Raw genomic sequence first — 14,535 nt, 5'->3', positions numbered from 1 at the left:
CACATCAGGCCATGTTCTTATGGTTGGATGATTTAGGTGGTGTGATCAAGTTTTACTTATAAAAATAAGCTATTATAGATAAGCAGAAACACACCAAAATAGTGCTTTGTTCAAACTCAGTACCGTACTGAAAAAGTCAATCATATCATATATGTGCAAAAGTTTAGTTCTGAAAATTTTTATTTATTTAAACCATCACAAAATGCTTATTTAGGTGCTTTATTTAAGCATAATTTAAATTAGTACATAAGAAAAGTTTTATGTTAGTTCTAAAATTTAAATATATGAGTTTTTTATTATTATATACTTTTTTGTTTTTTTAAATTTATAATTATGCATATTTTTAGTATTTGTTTTTTGTAACAATACATAAAAATCTATTTTAGGATAGTTGTATTTACATATTAAAAGTTGGCTATTGGATAAACTTGGTATATGTTTAATGCATCAACATGTTTGTAAAAAGTATTATTTTTTTGTTATATAGAATATTATTCAAAAAACAATAAAAATGGACAAAGATATCAGACAGGAGTGGGAAAAGTTAAAAGTTGCAATTGATGAGTACAGAAACAATACTGGCTTTGAAGTAAGAATTCATTTATTTTAGTTAATTTTTTGTTAAACTATTAAATGTTATCATTGTGTTTTAAAAACAAAAAACTTTTAAAAGTAGAGAAACAGTACTGGTTTTGAAGTAAGAAATTTTAATAACTGTTTCATTTAATTCATTTTTTTATTCAAAATATAATAGTATATGTAATAAAAAAGTAATAGTTGATAAAATCAATGAAATAGTGTTGGTTTTCAAGTAAGACTGTTTTGTTTTATCTATTCTTTTTGATTTATTTTTTTATTAAGTCTTTTATGCTATAATGACATGGTTTTTTAAATAATATAAAAGTTTAATAAAGCAATGATGTACTATTGGTTCTGAAGTAAGATTAACTGTTTAGTTAATTTTTTAATTATAGTAATACATGTAATGATTTTATGGGTATTTGAAGAAAATTATATTCAAACAGAAACAATAAACAGTTGACTTCTATTCAGTGCTCAAGTTGTTGAAATTAATAATTGTTGTGTGTTTATTTTTAAACAAAAAAGTATACAAGCAACTACTTAAAATTATAATATTTATAAAATTGCTGAATTTGTTATCTGTTTTAACAATAGTTTTAAAGATAAATTTTGTATTAGTAATGAATTTAAAGTTTTTAAACACAATATAATGTTGAGATAAGTTATTTTATTTTAACTTTATGATAAGTTAGTTTTTAGTTTAAGACTAATAAAAACTTTCAAAAATAGAAACAAATAGTTTCACAAATGAAATCTGTCTTAATTCACAGTTAATCAAATACTTTAACAAAAGGGTTGATCATGCCAATTCGATCATCAGACCACAAGTTTCGGTAGACTGAGACTGGTTTTGTCCTTATTAGGACTCATCAGTCAGTCACAACCGAAAAACTTGTTTTTCTGTTCTGCAAAACTTCTGCAAAACAAGTTTTTCGGTTGTGACTGACTGATGAGTCCTAATAAGGACGAAACCGGTCTCAGTCTACCGAAACTTGTGGTCTGATGATCGAATTGGCATGATCAACCCTTTTGTTAAATTTGAGCTTGTCTCACGGCAAACGAAAGTCCGGACTTGTTCTGCAGACTTTCGCCGATTTTGTTGATTGGTCAAATACTTTAATTTAATACTTTATATATAGAAACAATTTATCAGGTTGCGGTAGTTTCAAGCTGCATATCCGATTTGGACAGGTTGGCTCAGAGCTTCATTATTAACAGCGCATTGGTCACTAGAAAGGTTTGAATATTATTTAGCAGTGTTTATTTGTATTAAGTTGGATATAAATTTAAATTGTTAGGATAAAGTTTTTTTTGTATCCCCCTGAATTACAAGAAACAAATGAATGTTATTTTTTGCATTACGTGTCATTTATAATTGTAAAGTTTATTAAAGTCTTAGAAAACATTCCTTTTATAGTTGTTTAATATTTATCTAGATTTGAAACAGGTTTGAAAACAGATCTTATATCTGCTGTAAAAAATCAAAATGCTATCAAACAAAATAGAGCATAGTTTAAACTATTCAAATTCAAACAGTTGAAACAGCTTTATTTCCTTATATTATTATTATTACCTTGCAAATAGTATTTAGAAGTTTTATGTACAAATAACTTCACAACCTTACACAAGATCTAGTTTATTTTGGTTGGAAAATAAAACATAAATAAACATGATCTACAACATAAAAAGTTTGTATACACAACCAAATAACAATTAAACTAATTTACAGTCGTACAAAGTGCACGGTTACGGTGAAGTACACCACCTAGTGAGTGAAGTAGTTGATCAGCAAAAGAAGACCCTGGTCACTGTTGACGTCAACTCTGAAAAAACCCATAAAGTTGAGAACGGGGATTCACCTGGTAAGAAAGCAAGTAACGGCATCAGGAGCGTTCCAAGGCCAAGAAGGGTGCAAGTTGGATTTGATATCAACGCTCAGTTAGTTGAAGAATAAGTAGCTTTTATGCAAAGTGAAATTACATCTGATTCTCTAAACAATTGCCTGCTAAAAAGAGTTTATGATATCTTAATGTTGCTCTTAAAGACCAAAATACATTTATCTCTATTAGCTCCTTATAATTTTTTTAAAGCATCTTAAGTAAACAGTATTTAAATTAACCATTTCATATCCGTAGATTAAAAAAAAAGTTACTTTTCAATATAATACTTTTAACCAGTTCAATGCCCAACCCATCCCACATGAACGGCATGAAACCCCAGATGGTGAGTTCGAGCAAGCTGATGAATTCCAACAACAACCACACCAGGAATTCGGAGAAAACTAATGGCAGGAATCCCAAAATCCAAATTTCCAAACCAATCAGAAAAACAAGTTGGTTCTTGTTAAAATAATCTTGAATTAAATTGGTTGCATTAAATTGGGTGTAGTTTGAGCTAAAATTAATTGTAAAAGTTAGTATTAGCTAATACAAACTATTAGCTGCTTAATAAAAAGTAATTGTCTGCAAAATGTATTTATAAGTTTAATTTAGCATACACTAAAAATTGAAAGAGCATTAGATTAGTATGTTATTTGCGAACTATAATTGCCTGTACAGCTTACATAAATTGTTTGTTAAAAAAAGAACTGAGTATTTTATTCAACACAAATATTTTTCTACAACTTTCATCAATGTGATACTGTTGTAACAAAATAAAGAAAACTGTTGAAATGAATGTGTCAAGCTGATGAAAATTGTTGAAATATATTTGTTTTGGGTAAAATACTTTGTTTGTATTTAATCATGTAAAATAGTAGACTAACGTTTAAAATAATTTCAATATAAATTAAAAAATATTAGGTAAAGTCTAAGTGTTTTCTTTTTTTTGACATAAAATCAATCTAAAGTAATTGTGTATGACATATATCAATTTATTTCATGACTACTCATATTACAGACACCAAGCCAAAAGAAATACAATCGGATTCAGACAATGGTGGCTTTGTAGACGATTTGGAATTAGATGAATTCGGTGTGTACATATATTATATTGTTAATTTAGCTGTTTAGCTTATTAGTTTGTAAGTGCCAAGTTAACATATAATTACCTAGTTAACATAAAATTTTAAAGTTTTTATTCAAGTTTAGTTTGTAGTCGGGGTTAGATGAATTTAGTATGTAGTTAAATTTCAAAGTTTAATAAATTTTATTTATTAGATTTTGTTAAATTTAAAATTTTTTCTCATAAATTTAGTTGTATACAAAATAAACTCAAGCTTTGTTAGACACAAACTTATTAAGTCAATTGATATTTTTTTGATAATTTTTTTTTCTGACTAATTTGCTGTGTGTTAGCAAAACAGAATACAATTATTAAAAAAAAAGTTGTTTCACTAATACACAACATTATAATATATGTATTTTTAATTTGTTAACAAACTAAGGCTTCTCATAGCTTTTATTAGTACTAATTTTAAAAGTCAACTTAAGAAGTGTCTATTCTTCCAACGTATTTGAATAATTAGTTTTGTTGTATTTTGTATAATTTATTAGTATTACATACAATGAATTTATATTCCATGTAATGCGGTATTTATGATTTTGAGTTTAAAGTTTGTTTATTTATTTAAATTATTATTCATTTCAACAGCCGGGTTCTCAGACGAATATTACAACGTGAACTCCAGTTCCAGATCTGATGACGAAATTGGTGAGCTAAAATTAATTTGTTTTGTTTGTTTTTAAACGTACAGGGTTGCCAAAAAACATGGAAATACCTGGAATTTGACAATTAAGGCTAAAAAAACCTGGAAAAATCTGTAATTTAGAAAAAAACCTGGAATTTTAAACAAAAATCACTAAAAAACTTTAAATTAAGTGAGCTTAATTTAAATAAACTTGTTTTGTTTATTTAATTAAAAATATTTTGTTTACCTAAACAAATAGTTGTAATTTTTATGGTCTATTTGATTAACCTGTATTCAGTCGGTACTAAAAAAATATTTTGTTGATGTTGTAAAAAATAATCTATTATATAAGATGTTTATTAAAAATGTTTTGTTTGCTTACGACCTGCCTTAGTTAAATAAATATTGCTACTTCTATAAATAGCTGAACAATCTTAAACTTATTTATCCATGTTAAATATTGTGGTTTTTGAAAAATTTGTAGAGATTTTATAAAAGTGGTTAGTAAATAAATTTGGCGAGTTGTATAAAATGTATGAATAATAAATGATGTAAAAGTAAACAATAATTAAAATTTGTTTTATTTGCTAATGACATACCTTATTAAATAAATATTACTTATGTGTAAAAATAACTTAACAAATAAAACAGTTGTATAAAGTGAACCTTTTTTCAATTTAAAAACAATTAAAAACTATTTTTAAAATCGTAAAACAAATCGAATACAGTCCATAACAATTTTGTGTTTGTGTCACAAAATATTAATTGTCAACAATTCATTTTGATATTGCAACTTTATAAATCTTTTAAAATAAGGGGAAAAAAAACTTCAGTTCAGTTAAATTTTCATTTTGTGTCAAAATTACAATTGTAGTTCAATAAACACTGAATAAATAGAAATTAAGCATTTAAATCCTCGCGACGCCTACATATTAGATCATTCAACTCGATTAAAAAAATTGTTGACAAAAATGTGTACAACGACCTAAAGTAACCCCAACACAAGTGAATTGTTTGACCTAAAGTAACCTTCTACATGGTCTTGGCGGTAATTGGATTGCTTATCTTTTATTTTCAAAAAACTTTAGACTGTAATTGTTCAGACACTTAAACAATTGTCAAAAGTTTGGTTTTTATTTAATGCAGTGCAGTTGATTACACATAAATGTATGTTATGAGAAAAAATTGTATATATATTTGTTGTATATTGGGTAGAATTTTAGAATAATTTATATATGCTAAAATTTTTAATTTGTCAAATAACATTATACAGTCAAAACCTGAGTTTTTATTTAACTAACTAAATTACACATTTAAGCTGTTTTACGTTGTCAATTAAGTGGGATTAAAATTAAAACGTTTCGTTTTCGTGATTAGTGCAAATAGATAAGTGTGTATTTGTTGATGAAAAACTAATTGAACACTCGATCAATTGTCAAAAGCTGGATTTTCATTTAGTTGACTAAACATTAATGTTTGTATGTTAATGAGAAATGTTTTATGAGAAAAACTTGTGTATATTGGGTCAAATTTATATTTTATAAATTAAATTTTCGAAAATTATCATATGTAGCCAAAACCTGAGTTTTTTATTCAATATCATTACTTTATAATTAATTATATTTTATACTAATGTTTTTATGTTGTGAAAAAACTTATATAAATTGGGTAGGTTTAATGATAATTTAAGTATTATAAATTAGATTTTTATAAATTACCATATGTCGTCAAAACCTGAGTTTTTACCATCTAGTTATTATTATATTTAATATAATTATATTTTACACCATAATGTTTTCTATTTTGTCAGAAAAACTTGTATAATAATTATGTAATAATTGGTTGTGTTATAATTATTTAAATATACATCAAATTATAAATTTGTCAAAATTATTTTACTCCAAATCTGAGTTTTTACTTGATTTTATTCTAACTACAAATAAATTGTTGTAAGTACATTGAATATTAATTAAATAGGATTAAAAAGATGTTTGGTTGGTACAGCTAAATGTTATGTTTTTCTAATGAAATACATTGAATACTTACAAGCGAGTTACTATTTTGTATTAAAACTAAATCGATTTAAAAATATTTTTGAGTTTTCGACTATCATTAAATTTTAAAGTATTTTTTGTTTTATAAATGTAATATGTTCTGTTTAAAATTATTAATTTTGTTGTACCGGAAGTAAGTGTGAATGTTAAAAAATTTGCAAATAGTTTATGTTTTTTGTTTAAGTGCAATAAAACCCAGTAGATGATTTTAATTTAAAATAAGATTAAAAAAGTTTTCAGTAAAATTAAGAATACTTGAAATTAAACAACATCAACGATTAAAATAACTGTTGTTGGTATTATTTTAAGTAAAATATAAACCTTGTGAACCTTTTCATGATGTATTATTTTTTTAAAATTATTGTTATAACTGTTATTATTTTTTTATAAGTACATGAAAAACATAATATAAAGGCAAGTAAATTTTCTGGTCGGCGAGATTAACCTGTAAAAATCTTCTGCGTGCAAAATATAAGAAAATTAAAAAGTTTTTTTTTTTTTAATAAAAACTGTTCGATCTGTAATTTAAAGTTTGAATTTATTTTGCAAAAGTTGTTTTTCTGCTGAAAAAACAACAACCACCCACCCACAAACTTACTTTGTTTGTAAAATTTGTTTAATTTAAAATTAATTTAAATTTTACTTTTCAGAGTTGGAAGAAAGGCCACGCAGACAGAACTCAAACGAATCCGTTCAAATCGCAGCTTCAATGCCAATCAGAATCGGAGGTTTGTTTATTTTATTTATAATACAAAAAAACAACTAATTTTCGTATTGTTTACTAAGTTTCAACGTTTAACACGTATCATCAGAACAATATAAAGCACATAGCAAAATTTAGAATAGGAGGTTTGTTTTAGTATATAAAGTTTATTTCAAATGATCATAAGTAAATTGAATAAAAACTGAGTTAAGCAATGAAGTATGTTGAAAACTTTTTAATAAATTTTCCTTACCAAATGGAATTGTACCAAAACACAAAAATGTAATTTAAGATATTTGTTTTAGACTTATATATCACATATCTTTTTTAGATTTATTTAAGCACTGACGAGGTCTTTGACCGAAACTTAGTTTGTAAAATAAATTTTTGAAAGAATAAATTCATTATTTCTCCTCCAGTAGTTGAGATCTCTCTATTTGTTTTCTTAAAACCAAAACATATAATATTTATTTTAGTATAACAAAGCTTAAAAATTATATATTTTGGATATTATTTTTAATTTTCTGGTATAAAAGTAGTATAAAAACTGAACAGTTTTACAAAACGTATTAGAAACTTACTAAATATTCTGTAAAGTTAACTAATTTTAAAGTGAACAGTTTAACATTTGTTTTTGTTTTTTGCTCAGTTTAAACAGATTTTACAGCATAATTATTTTCACATTAAGATTTATTGTCTTTTAAATTTAAAAAAATATACAAAGTTTGGTACCTATAAAAAAGTCATTAGAAAAGAGTTGTTTTCATAATAGCTTTCACTTATACGTAAAAAAAACAAGTTGTGTTTTTATACTTATTTGAAAATTATAAATAAACAAACTTAATTGTCTATTCTATTGCCAAAAAATTTATAATGGACATTAAATTAGTTTATAATTGAGACAAAAAATGTTTTACCTAGTTTGAATTTACAATATGTTAAAATAAACATTTAGTGTAATAGTTGTCAAAATAAAATATGTGTGTTAATAAAATTAACTGAAAACATATTTTTCTAAGTCTAATTTTTAGTAAAAAAACTAATTAAACAAATGTTCAACATTGTTAATTTGAAAATTATATTATCTATACTTGTTTTCTTACAAAAATATGGTATTGTTCATTAATGATATTTTATAAAATAGTTTTATTGATAAAAAAGCAATAAATTTAATATGTGTACACTTTAAAAAAAATGTCCAAGATAATTTTAATTATACATTCAATACAGGTTTAACAGAATATAAGATAATAAATTTTCAATTAAAACAATAATCTGAAGTTTATATTTTGAGTAAAACATTTATAGAATTTAATTCAATCCACAATCTTATTATACAGATCATCCAAAAAAAATCAGTCGTTAAAATTTTATTATGTTTTCAAACAACACAAAATTAAATAAGAATAAATACAAAAAAAGAAAACAAATTTATACGTTTAATTTCTTGCAGCTGCATGTAATTAAATTTTATTGCGTTTAGATTAAAAATTAAATTTTATAACGTACAGATTAAAAACTTCGGGAGTTTTTATATTTAGCTGTAAAAAACGTTTGAAATTGATTTTCACAGTAAAATTGAAAATTAATTAAGCTGTTCATTTGCTGTGTTGTTTATTTTTTGAATTAAAAAAATATTTGGATATTAATTAATCGCACATTGGTGTTTTAACTTAACGCATATTTAAAAAATATATTTTTCTATAAATATGTATAATCCGGTTTCAACACGTATAGATTGAATAAAACAATGAAATCTTAATAGTTGTGATTATCAATATAATTGAAAGTAAAACTACCTTTTAACTAATCAACTGGTAACTAATAGTATTTATCAAATATAAAAACACTATAACAAACTAATGTACTTTAATCATCAATGAACAAACTTAGATATTTTTGCAAAAATTGTTGATATAGCATTTATCAAAGTCTGCAATATACTAGTTGTTTTTTTAATCGACATTTGATTTACAAAACTTTTTTTTTTACTCGAGGAAAAGTTATTTATAAAATATTTTTGCCTTCCTTAAAAATGTGAATACTTTCTACGAAATTAAAATATTAAACAATATCTTTGAGTTTTAGGTAGATTTTGATAAAATTTAATACTCTAACGAAAATTAAAGAAAAAAAAACTAAAAGGTTTTAGTTTTAAAAAGTTAGAAGATGCAGTTTTATCTAGTGGAACACTAAATTGAATGCTCTGTTTTTTATTTGTAGTTTTTTAATTAAAAAACTAAATACAAAAAATCGTTGATAAATAATTTTTTCCAAAGTTTCAATAGCGGGTTTCAAAGTAGTCAATTAAATTAAATTAATATTGTGAGTAAAGTAGTTTTGGTAAGTTGTAATAAAAATAAAAATAACTTTTAGTAATAGGAATAAAAAAAATATTATTTTTAAGGTTTCAACAACAGACGACGCAACTTGAACGTGGAAGAAATTCACAGAAACGGTGAACCTGTAAGTTTTTATATAAAATTAAATAAAAATAAAATTTAGAAAGTAAAAGTAAGTTTTTATATAAAATTAAATAAAAATAAAAGTTAGAAAGTAAAAGTAAGTTTTTATAATATTATAAAATTTAATAAATAGATGAAGGTAATTTGTTAGTTAAAAAGATTAGTTTGAATAAAAATTAACTGTTTGAGAAACTCAATTGATTAGAATCAGTTAGTTTTTATTTAAAATAGTTTAATAAAAAGTATGGGTGTTCGTTTAGGAAAATTTTATTAAAAACAGAATCGACACAACTGCTAATTAAAATTAATATTTTGTTGAATGATTAATAAAAGTAAAATCTGTTAAATTGGGGTTGTAGAGGTTTAAATTAATTTATGGTTTAAATAAGTTGAATAAGTTTGTAGCCAAGAAAGAGTTAAGAGAACAGTTAACTTAACTAAGTTGTTTGAATATTTAGGTTTATTGGTTTATTTTTTATTACTGCGAATTTTAATTATCTTGAGTTTTTGGTCTACTTGAAAAATATTTCAATTTAATCATATACTTAAAGTTTTAATTTTTTATGTTCTTAGCATAACTTATTGTTTATATGATAACATCTTATTTATTTTTCAACTTTTGGACATACTTGTATATATTTATTTTGAGTTAGTAGCATTTAAAAAATTCTTTAATAACAATAATAATTGGATTTAATCTGATAATACAAAAATTAAACACATTAATGTAATTATTTTTGTAAATATATATTTGTATCATAATAGTCATAGCCAAGTCATGGTTTTTATTGTTTATGTAAAAAAATAATCTTTTGTTTACTATTTTTTCTAACTAAATATTTTTTTTATAAGTTTTGATAGTTTATGTAATTTGTTATTGCTCACAAAATATAAAGTTTAGTTTTAATAGTTCAGTTAATGCTGAATAAAGTAAGACTATATTTATAAAAATTAAGCAAATTTTATTGAAAAAACAAAGATATTTTTCCACATTGTCATGAGACCTGCCTTATGCGAAAATCAATATCTTATTAATCCAATTAGATTTTTTTTGTTTAAAAATATAAAGAAAAATATTTTTTTGTTGGTACAAAACAATCAAATCAAGCAAAAAATCTTTTAAACCATTTAAACGAATGAAAATGAATAAAAAAAAGTTACAAAAGAATTATGAAATAAAATAAAAAACAATTACTGGTTTTGTTCTTTTTAAAATTGTTATTTCTTTACTTGTTGTTAAGTGTGTTTAAAGTAATGTATTTAACATCAAACGTTAAATTTTTTTTTTCCTCACAGAACAATTAAGAAAACAAAAAAACGTTTCAATTAAAATCAATGAATTTTTTTTGTTATTTTGTGATGTCATACTAGTTCCGCAAGTGAGAAAATTGTTCGAAAAAAATCAAATAAAACGCACAGAAGTGAATCACAAAAAAATATTGATTTTCGCATCTCACATGATTCCACTAAAAAAAAACAAGATTTTCTGTTGTGACTTTTTCCAAAAAACAAAAAATATTTACAAGTTGCCATGTTAAAATCTCGTAAATAAATTTCCTTGTTAAATTAAAGTTTTCCTATTCCAAAACAATTTTTTTTTGATTATAATTAATATATATCACAAAAAGTTATTGATTTTCTTATGCGATATCACATGGTATACAAGTACAACGAACATAATTTTAACTTTTGTTGTAAGTTTCTCCAGATTCTTCCTTAAATCAGATCTTGTGGACAATTTCCTTGTAAAATTTACATTTTTTCCCACATGATTCCACAACAACACTTTTATGAAAAGTTTTCAGATTTACAGAAATTTAATTTTCAACTTTTTTTTCCAAAATATAAATTAAGAATCAACATTTAAATTTTGCTTTACAAATTAAAATTTTCATACATAGTTAAGAAAAAATTAACAAAGATAAAAAAGTAAGTTCCTTTAAAAACTTAAATAACATATAAAAATCAACATAAATTTTGTTTTTAGAAAAAAGAAACATCATCAATCATTTTATTTACAAAAAACATTTTAATTACTAATTTATAGTTATTTGTTTTAACTAAAAAAGATTTCTCATTTTACTGAAATGTATAGAGCTTGTTAGAATGTAAAGAGCAGTTTACTATTTTATTATTTTTTGAAAAGGTCGTTTTTTTTGCCATCGAAACCTGGTAGTAAATAAAATATTAAATTTGCACATTTTTATTTATTACTAATTTAATGATAATTAATATTAATCTAGTTAGACAAAATGTGTTTAATAAATGTTTGTAAGAAGATTAACTGATTTAATCGAACAGAAGAATAATAACATAAACATTCGCAGAATCACTAGAAAGTTATTAGAAGTTTTTCAAATTTTTAACAGGTATTATAACTAATAAAGAGCTTGGTTATTCAGTAATATTCGAATATAATTAATACTTTTTTTATTGTAGAATATTAACTTTTTTTTCAGGAAAATTATTTCAACTAAGTTTTTAGGTTTCTGCACCAATTTTACAAACTAACTGTGATTTATTAAAGCACAGTTTGATTTAAAAATTAAAATATATTTTTTCCAGGTTCCCATTCCTGACAATATTGTTTTAATGATTTCCATATACCTTTTATAAGTTTACCTTAGTTTTACAAACTAATTAATTTACTGATTATTATATCATTTTCATTTTTTTTCCAGGTTCCCACCCCTTACAATGTTGTTTTAATTTTTTGTAATTTTTTATCTTTATGCTTAAACAAAATATTTCAGGACAATTAAAAAAAAAATTGGTATAATTGACAGTATTTCACATAACTAGTTTCTAAACATTTTTCTAATTGTTCTCCAAATTCCATATTTTCAAAACATTTTGTTTTTTCAGAATACCATCTTGATTTCATAAACTATTTTTTATTTTTAAAATTTCAATTTTTCAAAATATTTTGTTTTTTCAGAATACCATCTTGATTTCATAAACTAATCAACTAATTTTTATTTTTAAAGTTTAAAATTTTCTAAATATTTTTTTTTCAGACTACCACCTTAATTTCATAAATTGATTTTAATTTCTTAAATTTCATATTTTCTAAATATTTTATTTTTTCAGGTACCCACCCCGGACAACATGATGGAATCGATCAGGCAGCTGTCCAGGTCAATCCACCAGAACGATTCCACTTTTGTGTTCGGGGACTTACCCCAGAGAAGAACTTACAACCACTACTAATACCAGGGACCGAAAACTTTTGGAGAAATAATTTCTTCAATCGAAGAAAGGCTAAATTATTATTTTTTTCTTACAGCAACTACTAGGCAGGGAATGTCTCCAAAAAAAAAAACACTTTTTATTTTTAAAGGTTTTTAAACTTTTGTAGAAATAATTTCTCCGGTTGGTAAACTATTATAAATATACCAGGGTCTATAGATTTTGTAAAAAAAACTAAAAGTTTTATTCATTTTTTTATTATTTTAGACTTTCTTGAAAACAATTTCTCCAGTTAACAAAAGGTAAAACATATTCACAGTATAATTTCTTTACAATTTTAAGGTTAAACGTGTGTTTGAATTAAAATTTTGTTATAAATTTTTAAAACTTAGTTTGAAGTTTTTTTTTTCTGAAAAAAAAAACAAATGACCCATTTGAGTTATATGGAGCTCTATTCAAATGTTATATTTTGAGCTCCATATTTTAAATGTAAGCTTTTTTTTTTAGAAAATTAAAAATGAAAACTAATTTCAAAAGGCTATATAGTTATACTTCATTAAAATAAGTTTTATTTTCTTTCATTCTGTGGAATTTTAAAGTTTGGAACTAGAATATTGTTTTAGCTTCTGTCCAGTGTATCAATTATTTTGTTGGTGCCAAAAATGTTTTAAAAGTATGAATTTTTTAGCTCAAATTTTTGTATGTAAATTTATAGACTATAATACTTTTTATTCTGTAATAGAAATAGCTTTAAATTTTAACAAATCCGATAATTCTCAATAAACAGTGTTAATTCCTGACCTTACACATATAAGTAAAAAACCATCCTTAAATTACTCTAAAATGAAAATCTATAGGCTCTTAATCTGGTGTAATATAAATTTTATATACATGATTTCTCTGAAAATTGAATTATAACTTTAAAAAGTATTATATTACACACTTTAATCCAACTTAAAGTTTTAAACTGTAATAAATTTAAGGATTACATGATTTTATCATGTTTGTAGCAAGAATAAAACGTTGTTTTTTAATTTAAACATTGTATAAATCGACAAATTTATACTCAAATATAAATGAACTCAGTGAATAGATGTTACACATTAAATATTACTTTTTATTAAATGTTTTTAAATAGTTTTATTAAAAACTTTAATAAAGTTCTTCAGTTTCAAAAAAAAGTTTTTATCAAAAATTTTATTCAGACTCTTGCTTTTAAATCAAAACACAATTTTTATTCTTTTATAGCCTTTTTATCTGCTGTAGGATAAGTTAGTTTAATAAAAAAGTTTTGTAAAATATATTTTTATAAATTGTATAGCTTTTTCGCTGTATAGATGAGTTTTTTTTTCAAATACGTAAAGTATATTTTTTTAAATTTAGTTAAATTTACTGAGTGTAAATTATAAATTGTTGTATATATTATTTTGCTTCTAATAATTTAAACTTAAATAAAATTTAAATAAAATTTTGTTTAAACTGATAAAAAAAACTGTACAGATATTTTAACTTTTTGCTTCACATTATTTCCTTGTTAAATAATGAGGATATTCAAAAGAACAAATAAAGTATCTTTTTGATATTATGAAAGCTAATAAATTTTAAACAAACTTGCCATTATGAATAAATAGATAAATTTTTGTATGGCTTGGTGCTTATATTAATCATGAAATATATTTAAAAAATTATAAAAATTCGTTATTGTTAGTTGAATAAACATTAAAAACATTCATTGTGTTTGTTGAGTTTTTAAAATATTTAATAGTTAAAGATAACAAATTAAATTTATTTGTATTTAGATTCTTAAAAAGAGATTAGTATTTATTTACTATTTCTTTATATATTTCTTTGTATAAGTGACTAAAAAAGTATATTTATGAATAAAAACGACTGTTAGACATAGATTTATTGTAA

At 23.2% G+C, this 14,535-nt stretch overlaps 1 protein-coding gene across 1 annotated transcript; it reads left to right on the top strand.

Moving 5' to 3' along the window:
- Positions 1-491: 491 nt before the first annotated feature.
- LOC145836019 (uncharacterized) lies at positions 492-12,962 on the top strand. Its single transcript, XM_082943804.1, has 9 exons — positions 492-589; positions 1,736-1,819; positions 2,312-2,520; positions 2,760-2,914; positions 3,481-3,555; positions 4,174-4,233; positions 6,915-6,992; positions 9,375-9,433; positions 12,523-12,962. Exons 1-9 carry the CDS (start codon positions 512-514, stop codon positions 12,640-12,642), a joined length of 918 nt encoding a protein of 305 aa, XP_082799930.1. The 5' UTR covers positions 492-511; the 3' UTR covers positions 12,643-12,962.
- Positions 12,963-14,535: the final 1,573 nt, after the last annotated feature.

Source organism: Thalia democratica, chromosome 5, assembly GCF_965202585.1.
Source record: "Thalia democratica chromosome 5, ktThaDemo2.hap1.1, whole genome shotgun sequence".
Classification (NCBI taxonomy): domain Eukaryota; kingdom Metazoa; phylum Chordata; class Thaliacea; order Salpida; family Salpidae; genus Thalia; species Thalia democratica.
This window is presented reverse-complemented; position numbering and strand designations above follow the sequence as displayed.

Excerpts from the sequence above, each read along its gene's own strand:
- LOC145836019 (XM_082943804.1), top strand. The coding sequence starts at position 512 with ATGGACAAAGATATCAGACAGGAGTGGGAAAAGTTAAAAGTTGCAATT. Across the intron at positions 1,820-2,311 it reads GCGCATTGGTCACTAGAAAG|TCGTACAAAGTGCACGGTTA; the intron begins GTTTGAATATTA and ends ACTAATTTACAG. Across the intron at positions 2,915-3,480 it reads CAAACCAATCAGAAAAACAA|ACACCAAGCCAAAAGAAATA; the intron begins GTTGGTTCTTGT and ends CTCATATTACAG.